A 25627-nucleotide genomic window follows, 5' to 3' on the forward strand; every position below is an offset into this window, starting at 1 on the left:
GAGGAGAGGAGAGGAGAGGAGAGGAGAGGAGAGGAGAGGAGAGGAGAGGAGAGAGGATAGAGCATCTTCTGAGTATTGCACTCTGGCATCCACATGTCATGGCACATGTCTGAAGACAGACAGACAGACAGACAGAGACACACACACACACTAGCAATTACAACAGTAATAACAACTTTTAATTAAAAATAAAGGAAACTCTTAGGACCCGGGTGCTGGGAGAACTGTGCTTGAATTACTCTTCTGTATCTGACACTGATAACCATCCCTAGACTCCCCGTCTGGGCTTCTAGGGCCATGTCTCAGTCAGGGTTTCTAGTCCTGCACAAACATCAGGACCAAGAAGCAGTTGGAGAGGAAAGGGTTTATTCAGCTTACACTTCCACATTGCTGTTCATCACCAAAGGAAGTCAGGACTGGAACTCAAGCAGGTCAGAAAGCAGGAGCTGGTGCAGAGGCCATGGAGGGATGTTACTTACTGGCTTGCTTCCTCTGCCTTGCTCAGCTTGCTTTCTTATAGAACCCAAGACTACCAGCTCAGGGATGGCACCACCCATAAGGGGCCCTCCCCTATTGATCACTAATTGAGAAAATGCCTACAGCTGATTCTCATGGAGGCATTTCCTCAACTGAAGCTCCTTTCTCTGTGAGAACTCCAGCTGTGTCAAGTTGACACAAAACCAGCCAGTTCAGGCCATGATATGAACATAATTACCAAAATTCTAGGAGACTTAGTGGGCATCGGGAGGGGTGAAAATTAGCTTTGACTCCTGAACATGAATGCATGCTTAGCAGAAGGTTTAGTAGACTGGCAGAATTGTATGCTAAGGATAAGCCCGCCATGGCATTTTCTATGCCTAGCAATAACACACAGAGGAATTCCTTCCCCCAACCCACCTCCCTATCTGACCTCAAAGCCTGTGCTTTTCTTTTGCACCATGCTGACTCACCACCTGTCAAGAACCTAGTCAACCTGTGCAGAGCTGCAGTGACCTGTGACCCTTTGAGACATTGCAACCACGTGCTCTACTCTGCATATTATAAACCTGTAAGAGCCAGGACTGTGGCTCAGTGCTGGCCTGGATTTCTATTTTCAACATCTAGAGAAGAACCAAAGCATTCCGTAAGATTGATCCAGAAGCCTAAACTCAGCTGAGATGGTCTCCTGTCCTCCACCTGAAGCACCACCTGCAGGAGCCGGGAGCCAAGTAACAGGACTAGGGCAGGGGTGGGCGGTACCAACCTCTAAGGAAATAATAGCTGAGATCTGGGAGTGCTCGTGGTTGTTACAATGATCAGGTGATGCTAGCATTTGCAGAAGGTTTGGAAGTCTCAGAGATGCTACATGAACTGCCTGGCTTGGTGAAGAATTGGGAAACATTCCAAATAATTTTCAAGTGTCTTGTTAGATATTCAGACTGACAAAGTGGGAAATATAATTACGTAAGCCTAGGCTCTGACTGTTTTATACCGGAAGTAAGTACTCTTTGTTCTGAATTCTCCTAGACTGCAGTGACCACGCCAATCAAAGACCCATTTGCTTTATGCAAAAGTAAGATTCCTTCATTTCAGACAGCGACATCCCTCACCAGTGCACTGCCCGTGTTATTTAACCTTTAGCGTGCATTTCAGTCAGCTCCTGGTGTTGCTGTGTTGCAATAAATCATTTCAAGTGTTCACAAACATTATTTGGTCGTTCTCTATTTTAGATTTCCATGGGAGGCTGGAGTAATGGCTTAGAAGTTAAGAGCACTGGCTGCCCTTTCAGAGCCTGGCTTCAATTCTCAGCATCAACACGCCTGTAACTCCAGTTCCAGGGCACTCAAGGCCTTCTTCTGGCCCCTTCCAGCACCAGACACATGCACAGTGCAAGGCATTCATGCAGGCAAAACACCAATACATAAGCAAAACAGGAAAAATAAAACTGAAATTAAAAATGTCATGGGCCAGCAAGATAGTTCAGCAATCGAGAGCACTTGCCATACAAGCCTCGTGGCCTGAGTTTCATTCCTCTGACCTTCATATGTGTACACACACATGTACTCATGCACACATACATGCATACATGCATAGACACATGCACACACACACACACAAACACATGTACAAACACACACACGCCACAACCCAATAGTTAAAACATGTACAAAGTATAAATGTGACATCTGAGGAAAAAGCAAGCTGGACGTGGTGGTCCACACCATAAACCCAATGTTTAGGAGAGTTACACTGAATTACCACACACTCAACCCAGCCTGGGCCACTTGCTAAGTCCCAGGGTAAGACCCTGTCCTAAAAAACAAAACAAGTGGGAAAGGAATGAGAGAATATATAAACATTCCGTGGGATATTATTCTGTTTTCATTAGTTAAATCCATGATTTTACCACCTGTAGGTACAAATGCCTGATTGCTTCATGTGTCTTCTACTTTCTCCAAATATCTGTATACTAAAAAGTACATTCCTCGCTAATATTATGGTCAATTAATATCTTATGTTTTAAATTGTGTGTATAGATAGATGGTGGTTAAGATATTATTACACAAAGGTAAAAATGTTCACACATTTAGTAGTAGACAAATTCGAGTATAGAGTTAAGAATCAGCTGTGAAGGCAGACATAGTAGTGCACACCTTTAATTTCAGCACTTCAGAAGCAGAGGCAAGTGGACATATGTGAGTTCAAGGCCAGCCTGGTCTACCTCATGGGTTATAGGACAGCCAGAACTACATATGTAGACCTTTTGTTTAAAAAAAGAATCATTCTGTTCGGCCTTGAAGGAAGCCATGCAAGAGGAGGATGGTGTTTTTTGAGTCCAGTTTGGGCTACACAGAGATTCACAGGCAAGCCTAACCACACAAGAAGACCTTGTGTTCGTTGGACAGAAACAGGGGAAGAAACAAACTTTGGGTTTGGCCAGACACTTGGGATCAAAGACACTGCCCTGCACTTAAGTGCTTCACCTATACTGTGAGCTCCAGTTGCCTCCACTGGGGATCAAGTTAATTTCTAGAGGCTCTGAAGGAATCCTCGCTTTAGATGAGGTAGCACGTGTTAAGGGTGCACTAGGAGTTCGGCAGTAACCACACTCCTCCTGTTTCCTAATGTGTACTTCCCTTCTCCCACACATGTTTACAGACAGGAAAATCAAGCTAGAAAATGGGAAATACAACGAATTCAGAAAGAGACAGACGTGACAGGAATGGGGAACATCCTGACAGACAGCAGAAGGCGAGCTTGGGAAGAGGAGCCAGAGTTGGCCCTGAGTCAGGAAGAAAACGGTGCTAACACCAAATAACCAGCCACCTCTACATGAAAGTGACACTTGGATGTGTGAATGATCGTAACAAAGATGCAGGGCTCTTTAACTCTCACACTGTGTATCCCTCCAAGGCCACTTTAACACTGTAACTTAGGAACCTGTGACTTTTACCAACTGGCATGTGGATCCTGGGTGTCAGCCGCCAGATAAAAACAGTTGGACCTGTCGCTCTACCAGACTTTATCTCCAGGGAGATTTTTATACACATAACAAAGATGCCTTCTCAGTGCTTGGGTTCTTAACCCACTCAGCCACTAACAGAGGGCAGATACATTTCTCAACCGTAAACAGCCTGCCATTAGCAAACTCTGAGGTCCCTTCCTGTTTTCCAGATATCCAGAAAACCTGCAGGACCTCGCTGGTGGCAGCAAAGTCCCAGCTTTGACTTCCAGCTAGACCTGTAATACCCCAAACACTCAGCCACACAAGAGCTGCAGTTCCTGTGGCAGTGGCCAGGGTTCATTTGCTTGTATCCTAACTCAGAGAAGCCACACCTCTTCTCTTGCCTTTCTCCTCTCTAGCTCAGCAAGCAGCTAGCCCAAAGCTATTTGTTAATTAGTTACTTTGTTCGGAATAATAAGATTCAAGGAACAGCCTTGACTAGCTCAGGTGTTTATCCTCAGGAGACAGAGGAAAAACAACAGAAGAAACCCTTCCAGGAGACACACAGACTTTTAGGAATCATTCAACCGTGGCTCCTTCTTAATGACGCAGTATCACTTCTCCTAGCACCTGGAAGACACCAGGAGACACGAACCAACTGCTCATGGTGCCTTCCCTTCCCAGGCCTCTGTTGCTTTCTTAAAACCACTCCTCTCGAGTCACTACCAACAGTATAGATAGAACAGGTGTTCAGAATGCTTCTAGCCAGGTTGGGGTTTTTTGTTGTTGTTGTTTTTTGTTTGTTTGGTTTTTTGTTGTTGTTGTTGTTTTTCGAGACAGGGTTTCTCTGTATAGCCCTGGCTGTCCTGGAACTCACTCTGTAGACCAGGCTGGCCTCGAGCTCAGAAATCCGCCTGCCTCTGCCTCCCGAGTGCTGGGATTAAAGGCGTGCGCCACCACGCCCAGCTCGCCAGGTTTGGGTTTGGTGGTCATGTAATCCCCCAAATTTAGGAAGGTAAAACAGGGGGTTCAGAAATTGAAACTCCAAAGCTGACTATAGGGTAAAGGTGTCTGTCACCAAACACCTCAAGTTAGGCTCCTGGATCCACCCGGAGGAAGGAGAGAGCCAACTCCCACACGCCCGTGCCATAGCTGTGTACTCCACGTACAAATAAATAAAGGGAATGCAAAACATTTGAGAAGTTGAAGGTCTTTCTTGCTTACAGATGGGGTTTGGTACCATACAGGACACTGCCTCAATTTTAAAAGGGGTGAAGGGGTATACTGAAGTGATAAAATTATAAATACCATGGCTGCAGAGATTGTTCCGCAGTTAGGAGTACTTGCTGATCTTGTAGAGAACCCAGGCTCAATTCCCAGCATCCATATGGCAACTCACAACTATCTGTAACTCCAGTTCCAAGAGATCCAATGTTGTCTTCTAGCTCTTTGAGCACCTGCATATACGTGACACACGTACTCACTCTCAGGGCATGCATACATGTGACACACATACTTACTCACTCTCAGGGCATGCATACATGTGACACACACACTCACTCTCAGGGCATGCACACATGTGACACACATACTCACTCACTCTCAGGGCATGCATACATGTGACACACATACTTACTCACTCTCAGGGCATGCACACATGTGACACACATACTTACTCACTCTCAGGGCATGCACACATGTGACACACATCCTCTCAGGGCATGCACACATGTGACACACATCCTCTCAGGGCACGCATACATACCCTGAGACATGTACTCACTCTTAGCACCTGCATACATGTGACACACATGCTTTCAGCACCTGAATATATGTGACACATGTACTCACTCATAAATAACTTTTAAACACCATAAAGATCTGTGTGTGATCGATACATTACCACAGAAACCAAGACAATGGTTACTCTTGTGGGAGGAAGCACACTGAGGTTTCTTTTGGGAAACGGTCTATTTCCTTATGCTCCTAGCTTCAAGGCTTTTCAGTTGCTCCATTATACACGATATTTGCTTCCTGTGCATTCCTCTGCTTACGTTTGTTCAACAATAAAAACTCTTTTATTGGAGGATGAGAGGAAGAAATGTTGGCGAATGTTTGATAGCTGCTGGCGCTGGGCACAGGGATAAATTATACTACCCTCCTGCTTTTGCATGTAACGTTCCATAATAAAAAGCTTAGCATTATAAAACTAACTGTAGCCTAATGATGGTCCCTGCCCAGAGAAACTCTCAAAATCACAGGAGAGAACAGATCAACAGTCAGATAAGAGTTTCTGACACGCGGGGCGGGGCGGGGCGGGGCGGGGGGAGCATGCAATTCAGTGCTAAGGTTGAGGAACGGCTTTGGGATCCTCTGTGTCCTCCAGCTAAAGAGCAGGTCCATAGGAAACACAGACAAAGAAGAGGATGCACGGAGGCCCTGGGGAACAGCAGCATCACATTTCTGGTGTGTGGTGAGGTAACAGCATAGCTAATCTTTCCCTAATTCAAGCTGTCTCAAAATGCTGAGCCTAGCCAGCTCCCCTTCTGCAGGACTCCTCAGTCTTCACCGGCCTACAGTGCACTGCAGGCAACACAGAGCTGAATCCCGGAGCCACAGGCATGAGAAGGTCCTGACCCACCCACACTGGACTCTGACACAGAGAAACAGAAACTGGTTTGTGACTCATAATGTAGGGCACAGAAAACTATGTAGTCCCCCAGCAAAAAAGGGAAGAGATTGTTTGCTGACGAAAGGATGGACCATCTAGAGACTGCCATATCCGGGCATCCATCCCATAATCAGCTTCCAAACGCCGACACCATTGCACACACTAGCAAGATTTTGCTGAAAGGACCCAGATATAGCTGTCTCTTGTGAGACTTTCCCGGGGCCTAGCAAACACAGAAGTGGATGCTCACAGTCAGCTATTGGATGGATCACAGGGCCCCCAATGGAGGAGCTAGAGATAGTACCCAAGGAGCTAAAGGGATCTGCAATCCTATAGGTGGAACAACATTATGAACTAACCAGTACCCCTGAGCTCTTGACTCTAGCTGCATATGTATCGAAAGATGGCCTAGTTGGCCATCACTGGAAAGAGAGGCCCATTGGACTTGCAAACTTTATATGCCCCAATACAGGGGAATGCCAGGGCCAAAAAGTGGGAGTGGGTGGGTAGGGGAGTGGGGGGGGAGGGTATGGGTGACTTTTGGGATAACATTGGAAATGTAAATGAGGAAAATACCTAATTAAAAAAAATACAGAGATGAAAAATAAATAAATAAAAAATAAATAAAAAATGCTGTGTGTGTGTGTCTGTGTGTAGTGTGTGTGTTGTGTGTGTGTCTGTGTGTGGCGTGTGTGTGTGTGTGTGTCTGTGTGTTGTGTGTGTGTGTCTGTGTGTTGTGTGTGTGTGTCTGTGTGTGGTGTGTGTCTGTGTGTGGTGTGTGTCTGTGTGTTGTGTGTGTGTGTCTGTGTGTGGCGTGTGTGTGTGTGTGTGTGTGTCTGTGTTGTGTGTGTGTCTGTGTTGTGTGTGTGTGTCTGTGTGTTGTGTGTGTGTGTCTGTGTGGTGTGTGTGTGTGTCTATAGGTCAGAGAGCAGCATCAGGTGTCAGTCCTCACCTTCCTTGCTTGAGTCAGGCTCTCTCCTTTTGCTCACTGCAGTGTTCACCGGGACAACAGGCTCTAATGCTTCCAGGGATTCTCCTGTCTATCTTTCCACAGACACACTGAGATTATAGGCACGCTATCTACCCAGCTTTATGTGAGTCCTGGAAATCTGAACTTGGGGCCTCTCACTGAGACACCACTGCTTTACCTGTTGAGCCATCTCCCAGGCCTAGAAAGGAGCCACTGGGTCGAGGGTAGTTCATCCCAGCCACCCAGACAGTTTGGCCCAGGCTACCTGAGTGTCTCTATCTCTTGTATAGCATACCTACTGCAGGCTGCAGATAGCTGGAGAAGTGAGGAGAAGTGAGGGCTGGCCATCTAATCAGCTCCTTCAGGCTAGTCGGCTAAGCCCAACACTGCTCTCGTCTCTGTGTTTGCGTGTGTGTGTGTGTGTGTGTGTGTGTGTGTGTGTGTGTATGTGTGTGTATGAGTGTGTGTGCATGGGTATGAGCATGTACCATGGCAGGAACATGGAAGGGAAAGGACATCTTTCGACAGGCAGCTCTGTCCTTGCAGTATGTGGGTCCCATGTTTGACCACCAGTGCCTTTACCCACAGAGCTATCTCACTGGCCCTCCCCTTTTAATTCCCAAAATGAGTCATTTTTCTTGAAGTTTTCACATGAGAGTGACACTAATGTTCATAGGGGATACTAAGCACATGAAGTGGCTGTTAGCACGTTCCCAAGTTCGCAGGCAAGAAAGTGCAAAATCAGAAAATACCAGCAAACCAAACCTTATTATACAGAAAACAGCAAATGCATGGCTGAGTAAGTTCTACCTTTAGAACGAGAGTCAGGCCTTTCTGCACCTTCTAAAAACTGAGTCACTCTCCCGGCCTGGAAAGTAAAGTTGCCCCCTCCTCCCTCAATACACACATATCCTATAGTATAGCTGCCCCCCACACACATCCTAAAGCCCCTCCCACACACATGAGACTTCCACTGCTGTCTATCCTCTCAGCTTCGTCCTACTGCATCCACCATGAATGTTTATTTAGCAGAGGTTGATGGAGCACCTGACCATCTGGTGGCTTAGACAAGCCCCAGCGCTCAGGGAGAGAGCAAGCATCACTGAGTTAACTCAGGGCCTGATGCTATGAGGCTTCAGCATTGGACAGGGCAAACAGCCCAAAAGAGATCCAACGTGCTTTGTCAAATGGCCCTGCTACATCAGGTTGCAGTGGCAAAGAGCCAACCTCTATAAGCGGCTCAGAGTACCTCCTGCCATTAACCAGTTCACCCAGGCCCTAGACAGGCAAACAGCTACCCAGCTGCTGAAGATTGCCCACAAGTACAGGCCAGAGACAAAGCAAGAGAAGAAGCAAAGGCTACTGGCCCCTGCTGAGAAGAAAGCTACTGGCAAAGGGGACGCCCCAACTAAGAGACCACCTGTCCTCCAAGCAGGAGTCAATACAGTCACCACCTTGGTGGAGAACAAGAAGGCTCAGCTGGTGATGATGGCCCATGATGTAGACCCCATTGAGCTGGTGGTTTTCCTACCTGCCCTGTGTCCAAAGATGGGGGTGCCCTACTGCATCATCAAGGGAAAGGCCAGGCTGGGACGCCTGGTCCACAGGAAGACATGCACCACGGTTGCCTTCACACAGGTTAACTCAGAAGACAAGGGTGCTCTGGCTAAGCTGATAGCACCAATTAAAATAGTGAGCTGTTAGCTGAGCCACCACTAGGAAGGCAACATCCTGGGTCCTAAGTCTGTGGCTCACATTGCCAAGCTGGAAAAGGCAGAAGCTAAAGAACTCGCCACTAAACTGGGTTAAATGTACACTGCTAAGTTTTCTGTACATAAATATAATTACAAAAAAATTTTAAAAGGCACAGTAGAATGAAATGCTTAAAAAACTATAAAATGCGGAACTGGAGATCTGACTCAGTTGGTGACCTGTCTAACAAGCACAAGACCCTGGGCTCTCGCACCACATAACCTGGGCATGGTGACACACTTGTAACCTCAACCCCTAGGAGGTGGAGCCAAGGTGATGAGAAATTCAAGAGCATCTTAATCTACATATAGCCAACTCAACACACAGGAGACCCTAACTGAAAGATCTGAAGTGTAAACAGAGGATTCTCAAAAGATGTGATGAGCGTAGCAGCCACAGAGGAAGACTCAGGAGACAGCAGGAAGATGAGAAACCTCTTGGCTGGTAGAGTACGTTGAGAAGTAACTAGGAACCTTGAAGAGTGAAAAAAATCATGGAACTGGAATAGTAGAACAGAAGATAGGTGGAGTGTGTGTAGCACACACACATCAACAACCCAGCACTGACAACCATCCGTGAAGCGCATCCAGAGGCCACCAGGACTTACGCCCCAAAGTTCAGTCCTCTGTATAATAAATGAGGACACTGCTGAGACTGCATTCCCAGGGGAGCACTGGGGTCTTGGTGACGTGCTAAAAAGATGGGCGTGGAGATCTGGAGAGACAGCTCGAACAGTAAAGCACTTGCCATGCAAGCATGCAGAACCGACTTCATTCCTGTGAGCCCATATGGAGGAGGGTTACAGGAGAGGTGGCTCAGAGGTCAAGGACACTTGCTGCTGTTAAAGAGGACTCTGATTTCTAGACCCTGCTTTAGGCAGCTCACAACCACAGGATAAGGGGAGGAGAATCTGACCCAAATACACAATGTGCATAAACATTGTCAAAGAGTAAATAAAAAACTTAAATTAGAAGCAGATGGAAATGAAGGAGGAAAAAGAGAGAGAGAGAGGAAGAAAGGAAGGAAGGAAGGAAGGAAGGAAGGAAGGAAGGAAGGAAGGAAGGAAGGAAGGGACTTAGGCTTAGTGAATAGTGATCTGGGGGCAAGACCATCAAAGCACAGGTTTGCCCTGTGCATGCTCAGGAAATAGGGCCAATCCTACAACCATACACCTTAGAAAAGCTGTTGATATTCTACAACCTTTACCTGACATCTCCACCCTGTTTCTGCACAAGAGCAGGCTGCCAAGGTTACCTCAAGTACCAGCCTACCTCCTAGGCATCAGCCCTGCTTCTCCCTCACACTCTGCTGGGCTTACTTCGTTGTCCTCAGAAATCAATAGTAGCCCTGACTCCAAATTCCCAATCCCCCACCCTTGTGGCATTCTGTGGCTGGGTGTGGGAGCTCGACACAGGTCTGTAAATCCCATCCCCCGCCTTCCTGGAGCTCACGTGTATGAGCCAGGTTGACAGTAGATCCGCCTGTCAGTTATCTGTGTCTCTGGGAAATGGTAAAGACTGAAGAACATTTTATGTTCTCCAGAACTGCCACAGAAGCACACGGTACTGATTCCCACAGGAGCTTGGCACTGGTACCAAGGACTCGGGAAGGGAGATGCTTCTGAGAAGCCTCATCAGGCAGCTCCCGTATGCTGTGACTCACTAGGAAGTGGCTTTGTTTGCAAACAGCTGCAAATGTCACCATTCGTAAGACGGGTATGCTAATTAGCTTGACTGCAGTAATTGTATATATTAAATACAATATATCAAATTATATAAATATATATTAAAGGCTGTTTCACACCTTAAACACAGACAAACTGTTTTTATGTTAGAGGGACCTGTGCCAGCATGAAAACTTGAATTTGAATCCCCATTTGGACTTTGCTATGTATGCTTGTAAGACTACTACTAGGCAAGCAGACCCTGGAAGCGAGAACCTGGTAGCCAGTTGGCCTAGCCAAAAAGGCAAGCTTCCAGCTCAGTGAGAGACTGTGTCTCAAGACAAGAGCTAGAAAGCAATAAAACACCCAACATCTGCCTCCACCCCTGCACTTACACAGAAAGGTATGTGTGCACCTGCAAGCTTATATGCTACACACCACACACACACACACACACACACACACACACACGCTTGCACACGCAAAACTGGGTTGGATTGAAAATAAAGAGAAAATGTTAAAGATATGATGTTCCTTACTGAGAGCAGTCACTCCTCCATACAACATAAAAGTTAATATCTCCATTAAGTTAATATAAAAAGTTAATATCTACATTAATCTAAAGATTTAATGCCAATGATGCAGAATTATAAATATTAAATTTGTGAGGATTCTTTTTCTTTTGTTCAGCAAATACACTTTAATAATAAACATAAAACCACAGATACAGAGATAGAGCTGGGGATATAGTTCAGTTGGCAGTGTGCTTGCCCTCCCCAGTCCCCAGCGTAACATAAACTGTAACCTCAACCGTCACAAAACTGAGGAAAACGGATTCCTGTGTGTGAGGATAGCTTAGGCTGCACAGCACCTGACTCAAAACACACGTGAAGCAAATCCGAGTTCCCAAGGATGTCCCAGGTCACACAGCTTTTAGGCCCTCAGAGTTGTACCAGTAAACAAACAAGACACAAGTTGTAGCCCTTGGGGAGGTTTTTCTCTATTCCGGGGGCGCAGGACATTAAGTAACGTCCTACAGTTAGGACAGTAGAAGGCAGCGGAGGAAACTTAAGCAAGAGAGTGTTTTGGGTGCTGTACATTCTGAGGGGATGATCAGGTCAGCCTTGCCAAGAGGACATTTGCCAGAAGAAGCCCGTCCAAGACAACAGCCAGGGACCTGCACACAAGAAACAGCCAAAGAGTCAGCCTGGCTGGGGCAGAAAGAACGATGACCACGTGAGATGAGAAGCCATGGAGGGTTTGGAGCACAGAATGTGATGCTGACGAATTCCCAGTAGAGGTAGCAGCCCTGACGGAGTTCTGCTATAAAGGAGAGATGAGAGTGGTAAGCTTAGGATATGGGACCAAGGGGTGGGATATGGCTCAGTGAATAAAAGTCACCCGGACCTGACGACCTCGTGACCTGTTGACCCAAGAGCCCCGTCTCTGGAAGCCACAGAATCACGAGTTGGATGCAGTGGTGCATATCTGTAAACCCAGCGCTCATACAGTCAGATGAGAGCTGAGGCGGGGCAGTGGGCTGGACGCCTGGAGCACTTGGTGCAGCGTTGGAAACACGAGAGACCCTTCTTCAACAAAGTGGAAGATGGGAGCAGGCTCCAGGGACGGGAATAGACGCCGAAAAGAACATAGGTCCTTTTCCCTTTAAAATAAATAATTGAATATTTTGAGATTGAGAGCTTCAGTTTTGTTTGCTTGTTTGTTTGTTTTTGTTTTTGTTTTGTGAGACAGAGTTTCTCTGTGGATTCAGTCTGTACACCAGGTTGTCCTCAAACTCAGCGACCACACGTGCCTCTGCCTCCCGAGTGCTCGGATTAAAGGCGTGTACCACCACTGCCTGGCTGAGAGTTTGAAATTTTAAAATCACATTTTTAAATGTATTTTTCTGGCTAGACGTGATGACACAGCACATGGTCCTAGCTACACAAAAGGCTGGAATGTCTGAAGCCAAGAGTTAGAGGCACATCTGTGCAACAGAGAGACCTCCATCCCAAACACTTGTGAGATATGTCAAGAGAGAAGGAACCACCAAATGGTTCACCCACTCATTCAATGAGCTGTTCGGTACCTAACGATACAAACTGATAAAGATTGTATAGCTCTAATCCAGAATATTCCCAAATCTGAAACTCTGAGCATCAACATGATACAAGCAGAAAATTCCACACCTGACCTCATGGGATGACAGGCAGACAGAATCTGGGCACGCACTCAAAGTGGTATATAAAATTACATTCTGGCTGGGTATAAAATGGATACAAAATGTAAAATTTTGCTATGTGCACAAAGCATATATAAAACAGAAATTAACTTTCTGTTTAGACTTAGATTCCATCCCAGGACTTTTCCTTGTGTGTTTACAAGTATTACAAAGTTGTTTTTTTTTTTTTTTTAAGAAGTCTGAAACACCCTGGCTACAAGCACTTCTGGTGAGGGAAAATCACTGGCCAGTATAGTCAAGACCACAGAAATAACTTCTAAACCCTGTAAAGAAAGTGAGTCTTAAGTTTCTGGTTTCTGGATATACCAGCTTCTAGCCACATTCAAATGTACGGCCTGCTCCAGCCTTCATTCCTCACAGTAAGGATTTATAACCATATCCTGCCATCAGCTCCTTGCTGAACAGTTAAAAGAGGTAAATATTCAAAACGCCTCTTCAACAAAATGTATAACGATGATCAAGAGCTCACGAGCTCCAGGCACAATGACTCAACTCTTTTATATAATCTGAATACTTTTAAAAATACTTTAGGGGTTGGCTGAGTGGTTAAGGAGCTTATACAAGGGTGAAGACCTGAGTTCAAAGACCAACACACATGTAAAACCCTGAGTCTGGCTCTGCATGCCTGTGAGCCCAATGTTGTAGGACAAAGACAGGCAGAGTCCAAGAGTCCACTGGCCAATTGGCCTAGCTGCAATGAGAAGGGTCATATTTAGTGAGAGGCTCTGTCTCAAAGCAGTAAGACAGAGAGAAGAGGAAGGCATCTGGCCCCCTGTATTCGAGTATTATGTGCATGTACACACACACTCATGGGTATGAACCAAACATATACACCATACACACATATATACGACACACACACATAGACCACTCCCACACAAATACCATACACACACCATCCACTTCCACACATACAAAAAAAGAATTTTTTAAAAATCGCTATTCAGTTTTCTAAAGAGACATCTTTCATTTGTGTGATGAATTAACCAGATTCTCTCCTCTTTCTCTCCCTCTCCCTCTCCCTCTCTCTCCTCCTCCCCTCCCCCTCTCCCTCCTCTCTCCCTTCCTCCCTCCCTCCTTCCCTCCCTCCCTCCCTTCCTTCGCTGAATTGCTCAGTTAGTTATTTGGGGGCGAAAGCATCCGACAGTGGCTTTTTGCATAATTGCCATCTGTTTCCATGTACTGATCACAATAGTCTGCACCCAGCCAACATCAGTAGCAAATCTGAAACAATTCACAGGCTCCATTCACTTCTTCCTCCAGGGACTGCGAAACAGCTAGAACCCAAGCAGTCACTTCCCAGCAGCAGTATCTGTCTTTATGTATGTTCACTGTGCATTGGACTGGGTTTTGTAGAGATATTTTCAAATATATCATAAACTTTGACCATATTTGTTCCTCATTCTTTACAGCTGAATACAGCTCCATTGAGTGTGTCTGTGCATATATGTATAGGTATATGGCATATATGTATATGTACATGTATATACATATATGCACATATACATATATACATATACACATATATGCATATACACATATATACATAGATGTGTGTGTGCATATATAAAATGTTCTCTGTCCTTCCACAAGCTGACAGACACCCAAGCTGATTCCATGACTCAGCTTTAAACAGTGCATCAATAAACATGGCTGTGTAGGTCCCTCTATGACATGCTAATTGAAAGTCCTTTGAGCAATTGCGGAGAAGCTATACAGTTTGACTCTATGGCATTTTTTTTTTGGGAACATTTATGCTAACTTCATAGTAGCTGCACTAACTTAATTCCCCTCAGCAGTATGCAGGGTTCCTGTCCCCCCTCTATTCCCTGCACAGCACTGCTGCTGTTTGGGTCTGTCTGTTGTTGCAGTTGCTGGTGCTGCATGAGTGTATGATAAGGTAACTTCCAGGATACTGGCGGCACATATGCAGGGTAGAGGACGATTGCGGAAGCCGAGTCTCCCCTTCTCCCTCCGTATGGTTCCAGGTCACTAGGTTTGACAGGCAAGGGCTTTACCACTGAGCAATCCTGCCAGGCCTGCTATTTGTTTTCTTTCATGAGAGCAATCCTGAATTTGGTAAATGGATCTCATTGTAGTTTTGATTTGCATTTTTCTAATGACTAATACAACACGTTTGGGGGACAAAAGAAATACATATTTGTGTGTGTGTTGGAATTGAGAAGCGTTTGGCTAAAGGGGTTTTTCTTGGTGCTGGTCATTAATCCCAGCACTCAGGAGGCAGAGGCAAGAGGATCTCTGAGTTCGAGGCCAGTCTGGTCTACAGAACTAGTTCTAGGACAGCCAGGGTTACACAGAGAAACCCTGTCTCCAAAAACAAAAAGCAAAACAAGGTTTTCTTGGCTGGAGAAATGACTCCGTGGGTAGGAGCACTGGCTGCTCTTGCAGAGGATCCAGGATCAGTTCTGAGCAGCCGTGTGACGGCTCACAAGCATTCATAACTACAGCTCCAGACAATCTGATGTTTCTCCTGACCTCCAAGAACACTGCATGCATGTGGTACACATACATACATTTAGGCTCATACTTATACACATAAAAATTCAATAAGTAAACATTCTTAAAGTTTTCCTGACAGGGCGTGGTGACACACATATTTAACCCTGGTACTCAGGAGGCATAGGCAGACAGATAGATGTCTGTGAGTTCAAGGCTAGCCTAGTCTACATAGTGAGTTCCAGATCAGCCAGGGCTACATAATGAAAGCCTGTCTGAAAGAACTGTTTTTCTGAATTTGAATTTAGAATTTGAGTACAATTACGAAGAACCTCCTAGCTTCTGTGCAACCAGTTAGAACCAGGAAACGCAAATCAAGTCTTGGCTCTGACAATCCCAGGGGTTCTGGGAAAGCAGATTAACTTCTCAGAGGCACACTTGGTCCAACTATAAACTGCAACCGAACCCAGTGAGCAGAGACCACACCCTACCCTGTCTGCCTAGCACAGCTGGGGATGCAGGAGTCCCTGGGAGTTCGCCTGCACCTGCCTCACCTGACCTCAGACTTCTTCCTCTTCAGAGAGTGGAGCTCTTGGTACAATGCTACTTCTGTCCCTGCAGCCACTTCTCCAGAGTCAGGAGGCTTCAGCAGTCCCTGTCTACTCTCTTTAGGGAGGAGATTTTTTTTCTTTTATATATATAAAAAAATGTTAGTATATATATATATATATATATATATATATATATGTTATATAAATATGTTTTTATATATGTTAGTGTATATATATATATGTTAGTGTATATATATATGTGTATATATATATACATATATATGTATATATATATATACTAACATCTCAAAAAATATATATATATAAATATATATATATGTTATATAAATATGTTTTTTATATATGTTAGTGTATATATATATGTTAGTGTATATATATGTGTATATATGTGTATATATATGTATGTATATATATACTAACATCTCAAAAAACAAGTGTATATCACCATATCCCTCACTCGAGAACAGAGAAGGGGACAGAATCCCCAAGGTGTGCTTGTTGTTGTTTCTGTTTGTCTTGTCTTGTCTTTCCTTTCCTTTTCTTTCTTTTCTTTTCCTCTCTTTCTCTCCCCCTTTCTTTCTCTCTCTCTCTCTTTCTTTCTTTCTTTCTTTCTTTCTTTCTTTCTTTCTTTCTTTCTTTCTTCTTTTTTCTGTTTTTTAGACAGCATCTTGCTATTCATGTGGCTCAAGCTGGCTCCAGACTTGCTCTGTAGCCTTGCCTGGCCTCAAACTTGTGTTCATGATCCTCGTGCCTCAGCTTTAGAGTGCTCAGGTTATGGGTATGTCCCACCATCCTTAGCTCCTTAAAATACATCTGGGGGCTGGTGAGATGGCTCAGTGGGTAAGAGCACCCGACTGCTCTTCCGAAGGTCCAGAGTTCAAATCCCAGCAACCACATGGTGGCTCACAACCATCCGTAACGAGATCTAGCGCCCTCTTCTGGAGTGTCTAAAGACAGCTACAGTCTTACATATAATAAATAAAATCTTAAAAAAAAAATACATCTGAAGGTTTTTGGTTTTGTTTGTCGTTTCCTTAGGACACTGTAAGGAGGGTATGCAATGGGTGTGGCGGTTATAGGAGAGCTGTGTGATGTGTCTTTGATTTCACTAAGCAACTTCAGTGTCAGCTCCTGGGATGTTTACCCTCTTCAGTGATAAGCAGCTGTATTATCTGATGATTTCGTACGTGTCTATAATGTTGGTCAAACCCTCTTTCCATGCCCTTTTATCCTCCTCTAGCCCCTGCCCCCTGCAAGCCACACCTCGTGCCAACAATTCCCCCACACACTTTCATTTCAGTTTGTGTGTGTGTGTGTGTGTGTGTGTGTGTTTAGCTAGGGCTGCCATCATGAACTTGGGTGTGGAGCTATCCACTGGACTCCCCAGTGTCGTTTATACCACTGAAGACCTCTCTCCCTCTCCCTCTCCCTTTCTCTCTCTCTCAGCAGCCCTCAGCAGTCAATAACTTCCCTAGGAGGAACAGGTGACCAGTACTCTGGCCTGTCTGTACTCATTATACCAATTAAGATTTTTTTTTTTTACACTTTTGGGAGAGGGGTGGCGGTGTGTTCCAGGAGTCTGTGTTCCTTCCATCAAGTAGGTTCTGAGGCTAGAACTCAGCTTTGGCAATAAGAGCTTCATCCACTGAGCCATCTCACCCACTATTAACGTTTTAAAAGTCCATCTGGAAAACTAATGCTGATTACACACACCAACACTCCAATATACATATTGTTGCTATAAAAATCTGCTTATGAGCTTTGCACATCCAAACACCTTATGCTCATTAATATGTTGGAATTTTATCTTGCAAGTCAATGCACCGGAAACTGAAAACACGTAACATAGTTTCCAAGCTACTATTAAAGGACTGGAAAAACTAGTTAACAATGTAGCTTTGTAGAATGTGGAGTCAGGGGCAAATGGGCTTACATGTAGACTCTGCCATTTACCATGTGTCATGATATAACTTGTATTCTCCTATGGTAACTGTTGTCAGACAGGCTTCCTGCCTTTGTCGGCTAACCTGGGCCTAGACCTGAAAGCTTCTAGCCTCCATCCAATCTTATCTAGGCCTAGAATGCTCCCAGCCTCTGAGACTGCCGAATAAGATCAGTCTTTGTTTGTTTGTTTGTGTGTTTGTTTGTTTGTTTGTTTGTTTCTGAACTCTGGCTGGTTCAACTCAGCTGTCTAGCTCAATACTTCTCTCTAAGCTGACTGATTCAAATTAGCTTCTTTCGGTTTCTGACTGAATTGCTCTGCTTGGCCTCATACTACCTTTGGCAATCTGTGGTAATCTTCTGGCTTCTACTCACTCTCTGGCTCATTCTGTCTTCACCTGGGTCTAGGCTGTTCTCACTGCCAACTGTCTCTGTACAACAGTCCCAGTAAAGCCCTTTCTCTCTTTCTCTCTTTCTCTCTTTCTCTCTTTCTCTCTCTCTCTCTCTCTCTCTCTCTCTCTCTCTCTCTCTCTCTCTCCACCGCTTCTTCACTAGCTGCCCTTTCCTCTCTTCTCGTGAGAGTTGGGCATAGCCTAGTCTGTCAGATCTTTCTCTGATTGGTCAATTTGTCTGCCACTCAATTAGACATTGCTTTCAAACACAGGTGCTTCCTTCTACAAACTAACTTTTTCCTTCATTGTTTGGGATTAAAGGTGTGTGCTAAGGCTGAGCCACCCCACAACTAGAAATAGGTTTGTTTGTTTTTTTTTTCAGTAAATAACACAATCTTGGGGTTCACAGTGTGAACAAATATCCTGTGACAAAGAATGACTTCGAATATGAAGCTCGAAGCCCGAGTTCCCTCTTTGTGACGCAAAAGCACAACAATGCTTCTTAGGGACTAAGTGGATTGGATGACGTCATGTATCTTTAGCTCAGGGTGGTGTATTCATGATAAGGAAAGGGGCTCCTGGAAAGTTCCCTAAGTCTGGAGTCCCTGGTTACAGGAGAGAGTTTAAAGCTCACCGGTGCTACACTAACACTCTCACTGGCTTGGAAACCAGAGGACTCAAGCACAAATAGCAGCCTCGCTTCTTCCCTCCCAAGCTGACCTTGTTCAAGGCCCAACCTCTTGCACGTCAGCCATTTGTTTAACTGGTCTGTATCAACGGTATTAATTACAGCTTTTAGAGCACCAGTGTAACCTGTTAGGTTTACATGCAGACTCCTCCCATCTGAAGGACCGCCTAGTTGATAGATATCCTTATCTCCACCCGGGTAGGTAGCTGATGCTAAACAGAAGTCAACCTTGGCCAAGGCTACCCAGCTACTGAGAGTCAGTGGAGGCTGGATTTACAGTCAACCACACCTGGTTAAGCTGCCGTCTACCTCACCCGGGGGAGGTGAGAGGCAAGTGTTATTTGAAAGCACTTTTTCAATTGAACATCCCTATACAAACACTGTGTTATGGCAATCCTACGCTAAAATAAATAATTCACAACAAAAAGACTTTGTGATTTGTCCTAGAGCCTGGGAACCCTGAAAGAACAAAGACTAGCATTTTAAAAAACTTCTTTCATGGGATTGGAGAGATGGATCGATGGTTAGGAGCACTGACTGATCTTCCAGACAGCTCTGATTTGATTCCCAGCACCCAGGGCTGCTAACAACCCTCTGTAACTCCAGTTCTAGAGAATCAGACTGTACAGACACATGCAAACAAAACACCCCCCCACATAAAACAATTTTCTTAAATCTCAAAAAAATAATTAAAAAAAAACCCTCTTTTCTTATTGAAACCTCGCCTTGACCTCAATTTCATTTAAACAGACCTAATAAACAACTAATTTAAAAATAAAAAAAAAAAAAATAAGAAAACACCGCACACAAAACAGCAGAACAGATGTATGTAGGCCACAATCGACAAGAAGTTGCTCTCAGCGGGCCTTGGTGGTGCACACCTTTAATCCCAGCACTTGGGAGGCAGAGGCAGGCGGATTTCTAAGTTCGAGGCCAGCCTGGTCTACAAAGTGAGTTCCAAGACAGCCAGGGCTACACAGAGAAACCCTGTCTCGAAAAACAAACAAACAAACAAACAAACAAACAAACGAAGTTGCTCTCTACACCTCTGAAAGCCCACAGCAAAAGCCTGAGAGCCTAAAGAGACAGTGTGCGCGAATGCACACACCCATATTTCGAGTTCCCCGGCAAGAGCACCTACACTCACACAAAAATGAACAAAATGTTTCCATGTGTGTAGCTGCTAGTAGAAGCCAGCGGACAGTCCTGAGCATTGCTTCTTAGACTCTGTTCGCTTTTTTTTTTTTTTTAAACAAATTCTCCCACAATCCTGAAACATACCAAGTAGACTAGGCTGGTTCAAGCCCATCCCTAGGCACTGGGGTTACCACTGTGCATTTTTTTCTGATGAGTTCAGGAATTTGAGCTCGAGTCTTTTGCTGCAGCTCCAAAATATTTCACACCTGCATTTGCAGGTAGCTCTCTTGAGTAAGCACAAAGGGCCCACAAAAACCCCCATAGACTAACGCATCTAAAATAGGACCTAGGGCAACTCCGGCTCCAGGCATCAAATAATCAACCTACTTACGTTTCTCGGTCTCTTTTCAAAGATACCTTGGAGAAAATGAAGCTGAGCTCTTCCGTGAAAACTGTGTTTGCTAGTTGGACAGTTTGCTATGATTTTCTGAGTTACTTCCCTTGGAATAACAACCCATGTTTTACAATTCTTACATATTACCACCAAAACGGTTCGTTCTGGAGGTGTCCAGTGGTGAGCAAACGAAGCTTCACGTTGTACCCACCGGGAGGTCTTTCCCCCTTACTGTGGTGTGTCCAGGGAGGCACTTTCCCCCTTCTCTTTAACTCGGGTTAGACTCCCAGTGCAGCTCTCTGACAGAAAGCCCAAGAGTAAAGTCCAAGTCCTGTGGAAGGCATTACTTTGTCCCAGCAGACCTGCGTCCCGGAAGGTGCTGGCGCACATCCTATCCTGCGAGACTAGACCTGAGCACGTCTACAGCAGACTCCTTAACAAAAGAAAACCCCGTCGCCTTGACCCCAGTGACCCACAAGCCGGATCTGAGCGGATAGTTTCATCCGGTCCCAGGACTGGGCTTTCCACCACCAAGCTCTCTTCCCCTGAGGCGCTGGGGACCGACCCCACCCTGCTGGCTACCTGAAGCTCGGGAACTGCTGCGCAGCCAGCTTGGGTGGCGGAGCCAGGCTGTGCCCCTGTGCTTACCTCGGACGGCGCGATCTCGAACACGCCGGCGATCTTGGCGTAGAGCTCGCTGATGCTGGAGAAGTCCTCCACTCGGCCCGTGGCGCTGCCGTGCGCCAGCTGTGCGTGGAACACCAGCCTGCGAGCCGGAGCTGGGGGTCCCGGGACACCCTGGCTGCCACTGGATCTCTCGCCCTCCACCAGCCTCGCCGTCTCCTTGGACTTGGCGGCCTTCTTCTTCCCGCGCAGTCCAAGCGGCATCTTGCAGGTCCCAGGGCGTGGACCACCTGCGCTGCGGCGCCAGCTCCCCGGCCTCGGACAGCGGACTTTGCGCTGTGGGGGCCCGGCTCCGCGCAGGTGACAGCGGCTGCTGAGCCAATGGTAGCAGCGCTTCCGCCTAGCGGCGCGGGCTTCAGGTCCCCTCCCTGTGAAGGACAGGGCACCTGAGCCGGGCAGCTACTTACTCAGGCAGAAGGAAAGCTGTGCTCGAGTCAACCCCCTTCTAGACTCAGACATCCTCTCAGTGAAAAGGAATTGGTTTCTATGAAGGGCCGGGGATGCTATAACAAAGGGCCTTTGCTCTCAGACCGACCTTACCTTGCCTTGCCTTTCAGAATCTGGGCGCTCAACTGGGCGTGGTGGTTCAATGATTTCAGCACTGTTAAGGCTGGGACAGGATAATTGCAATGGTTGGAGGCTAGCCTGGCCTACAGAGTGAGTCCGTCTCAAACACACACCCACGACCAAAGCCCCCCAAATTATATTGGCAGGAAAACGAAAGGATGGAAAGAGGACATTATTATGTTAAATAGAGTAGGCCAGACTCAAAGAGAAAAATGTTGCCTGTTTTTCTTCTCCTGTGTAGAATCTACATGTGTCGGGAAACATGCAAACAGAAAAGGAACATGAGAGAAGCTTGGGGTTGTGGAATGCATCTGACAGGAAAGTACGCAGGGGGAGGGGTTCCAGAGAAAGGACGGTGGGGTGGGGGAGGGGACATCGAAACAGACAACAACGACCTGTGCGCATGAAAACGCCATAAGCAAACTCATAACTTTGTGTGCTAACCTAAAAAAAAATGTAATAGACGGAGCATTCGGCCACATTTGGGTAACCCCAGCCAAAGACTTTGTCCATAGGAACTTGTGTAGCAGCCATCCTTCCTCGCCCTCTCTGCAAAGGAGGTCACACGAGTCAAGTCAAATACTTCGGCCATTCCTGCAGCCCCTCTCTCTAGCCTGTTCCTCTTGGAAGGCCTACTTTCTCCCCTAGGTTTTCATCACTCTCGAGTCCATTGTTCCACATCCTAAGAGAAGCTCTCTCCTATTCTTCAGAGAGCTGAAGCCATTCACTGAGTTGTGCGTGCCCTCAACTCCCCATGCCTCATCAGTAATTCTATCCACCTCACTTCTCTAAGCGCTGAAGCAATCCTTCGTCTGACCCCATCTGATTTCTCCACTCAAGGGGCTCTCTTTAAGAAAAAAAAAAGGGGGGGGGACATATGCGAACGCACGCACGTGTGTGTTTGTGTGTGTGTGTGTGTGTGCGCGCGCGCGCGGGTTCATGCACACACTCTCGAGTGCTGCTGTGCTTGCCAGGGCATTTGGCCCAAGCGTTTCTGGGATTTCTCCATTCCCACCTCCCTTCCCGTGCTGGGCGCGCTGTGATTGCAGACCTCTCTGCTACTATAACAGGCTTTGTAAGGGTCCGGGAAATCCTAGCTCAGCCCTTACACATGAGCAAGCAGTCTTTACCCATGGAGCCATCTCCCGTAGCCCAAGGATGTCTGCTTTAAGTTACCCATTGATTTCTTCCTCAGCCCCTGGAGCCACTGGTGGGCAGCGCAACTTTATTCCCAAGTCCCTCATCCTCGCTGTTTCCTCAGGCTGCTTCGTTTTCTACAAAGAAGCATTTGTTGTTAGCTCACACGTGAAGGGACACACACTGTGTACAGTCAGCCATTCCTCAATCTCCTAATGTAATGAACTCCTTTCAGTCCATCTGCCTGGAGCTTTAAGTGGTCTGGGCTGGTTTTCTTCATTCTCTCTTAACTCTTGACACTGTCCCACCTTCGCTTCCGTTGGGCCGCCGCTTTTCAGGTGCTCCCCAGACTTGCTCAGCCCTCCTCCCCCATCCCTGTGTGCTCCTCCAAGTGACTGCAGTAATCCTCCATTCCACAGATATTGTTAGCCAAGCTACGTGATCTACAGTTCAGCCCCATAGGAAGGAAATGGTATACGGATGTTCTCAGAGTCCACAGACCTCATTCTTCCCAGTAGGTACGTTCTCTCTCTGGTCTCAACTAGAGCAAATAGACAACATGACTGTGGTTCAAGTCAAGATATCCTTAAGAATTTAAAGCAAGTCTGTTCATCTCCCTTCACCTCTCCTGCACGGCCAGTCCTGAGAAGTCTGCGCTTCTCCAGGTAAGGTGAGCAGATGTTCTGAGGGATGGGGTGAGGAGAGAAGAGTCTGTGATTTCCATAGGATAATTTGTATTTTTTGTCGTTGTATGTTTCTGTCGCTTTGAAAAGTAGCATGGGCACTGAAGAGCACTGTTGGTAGTGCTTGCTGTGTACGCAGGAGGACCCACATTCGAGTCCCAGCGGACATGTAAAAGCAGGGGCAGAGAGGCCCAAGGGAAGCAGAGTGGAGGATGCTTAGGTTTATTGTCAGCCAGCTGAGACAAATCGGTAAGCTTCTGGTTCAGTGAGAGACCCTGATCCAAAAAAGAAATAATGTGGAAAGCAATTGAGGAAGACACCTGACCTCACGCATGCACAGACACACACACACACACACACATACACACAAGTATTGTGAACATATTGAACATTCTTCTTTTTAAAGTTTATTTTATTTATTTATTTTAAGTATAATAGTTAAGCCAGACGATCCTTTCATAGACAGTCATGAGATGCCATGTGGAAGCTGGGAATTGAACTTGGGACCTCTGGAAGAGTAGCCAGTACTCTTAACCACTGAGCCATCTCTCCAGCCCATACTGAACATTCTTGTTCATGTGAATGACTGAATCCTTTGTGACTCTGACGTATATAGCACCAAATAGTATTACTTGGCCTTGGCCTAAGGAGAAAAGAGCAAAGCCAGGCAGTCATACCAACCTAAGCCTAGCACTTAGAAGGCTGAGGCAGCTCAAGTTTGAGGCTAAACCAGCTGAGAGAAACAATGTCTCAAAAAATAAGTAACAACCGAAGAAAAGTATAAATAAGTGGTGCAGTCTGGCTAAGTGAAGGCAAGATAAGTCATCACAGGGCTGTGGCAGGTGCATCCCCAGAATCTGAGAACACGGGGTGTAAACCTTAGAAAACCTTTAAGGTGAAAAATGTGGGTGTTTCATCCCCTTTGTACCTCTAGCTTACCTCAGCCTCTGCAGTGTTAGAATTGCAGACTTTGCTACCATACCCAGCAAAATAGGATTTTGAGTTATGTGCAATTAAGAAGCAGAAAAAAGTGTTGGCATTGGGAGGGCTGGGCATGTGGCTCAGTTGGTACAGTGCCTGCCAGCATACACAAAATGAGTACACACACACACACATTTTTGAATGGGGAGCTACAGCTGTGTGGGTTTGTTTCCAGCACACTGTTCTGTTCCATTAGTCTAGATACCGGTTTTGTGCCTGTCCCATGCTGTTCTGGTCACTATGGCTCTGTAGCATAGTTTGAGATCATGTATTGTGTTATCCCCAACATTGCTCTTTCTTCTAAGGATTGCTTTGGGCACTCTGTGTCTTTTCTGTTTCTATACAAATTATAGGATTCCTTTTAATACTATAAAGAATTTTACTGATATTTTAGTGAGATTGCATTGAGGCAGATGGAATGGGGGGGGGGGNGAAAGGGTAACCGGGAAGGGGGAAGGGAGGATATCATTTGAAATGTAAACAAATAAAATGATTAATTACAAAAAATATTATTGCGGTCAACCCATGAGCTAGGGAGGTCTTTCTGTCTTTTAGTGTCTTCAATTTCTATCTTCAGTGTCTAATGTTTTCATGGTAGAAGTCTTTCCCCTCCTTGGTTTGGTTTGTTCCCACTTTGTTTGAGGAGGGGTGTTGGTCTTGAAGCTACTGCAAATAGGAGCTTTCCCCTGACTTCTTTCTCAGCAAGTTCATCACTGATAGACAGGAAGGCTGCTGGGGCTTGGGGGTTGATATCCTATCCTGCAGCTTTGCAGAAAGCACCCATCAGCTCTGAGAGTTTCCTGGTGAAGCCTTTGGGTTTCTATTCTCTCACTTTCCCCATTGAAATGATGGCTCTACCTAGAGAGCCCTCAGTAGGAGGAAGCATTTCACGGTTCTTTTTGGTGTCCTGTTTAATTTTTATTGTATTATTTGCGTAACAAATATTAGTGAGTATAATTGAATAAGTCAGATTCCCCTTTGGCATAGTCAAAGATAAACTAATAAAACGCAACTGAAAGTATCTGGCTAAGTTTGTGGCTCAATAAGAGAGAGAGCTAACCTACACATGATCTCAGCACAATTAAAAAACAGATTTAGGTTTTCATTTTGCATCTAGGATCAGGGTGCGCCCTTACTGCCTATCTTTGTTTCTTCCATTTACTGGCATTTGGCATTTCTAACAATATTAAAGTATCAATTGTAGGACCAAGTATAAGTGAATCATTAAAATTCTCAAATCAATATGATCTTTTTGTCTGCCAAAAGGTTTAT

General features: G+C 45.7%; 1 protein-coding gene across 1 annotated transcript in view; it reads right to left on the reverse strand.

The window, feature by feature from the left end:
- The window catches only part of Gipc2 (GIPC PDZ domain containing family member 2), a 72557-nt gene extending 51193 nt beyond the window's left edge, over positions 1 to 21364 (reverse strand). The window contains exon 1 of the mRNA XM_021158210.2: positions 20952 to 21364. Coding sequence (XP_021013869.1) covers positions 20952 to 21191 — 240 coding nt within the window. The 5' untranslated portion in view covers positions 21192 to 21364. The remainder of the gene's footprint in view (positions 1 to 20951) is intronic.
- Positions 21365 to 25627: the final 4263 nt, after the last annotated feature.

This window comes from Mus caroli, chromosome 3 (assembly GCF_900094665.2).
Source record: "Mus caroli chromosome 3, CAROLI_EIJ_v1.1, whole genome shotgun sequence".
Classification (NCBI taxonomy): Eukaryota; Metazoa; Chordata; class Mammalia; order Rodentia; family Muridae; genus Mus; species Mus caroli.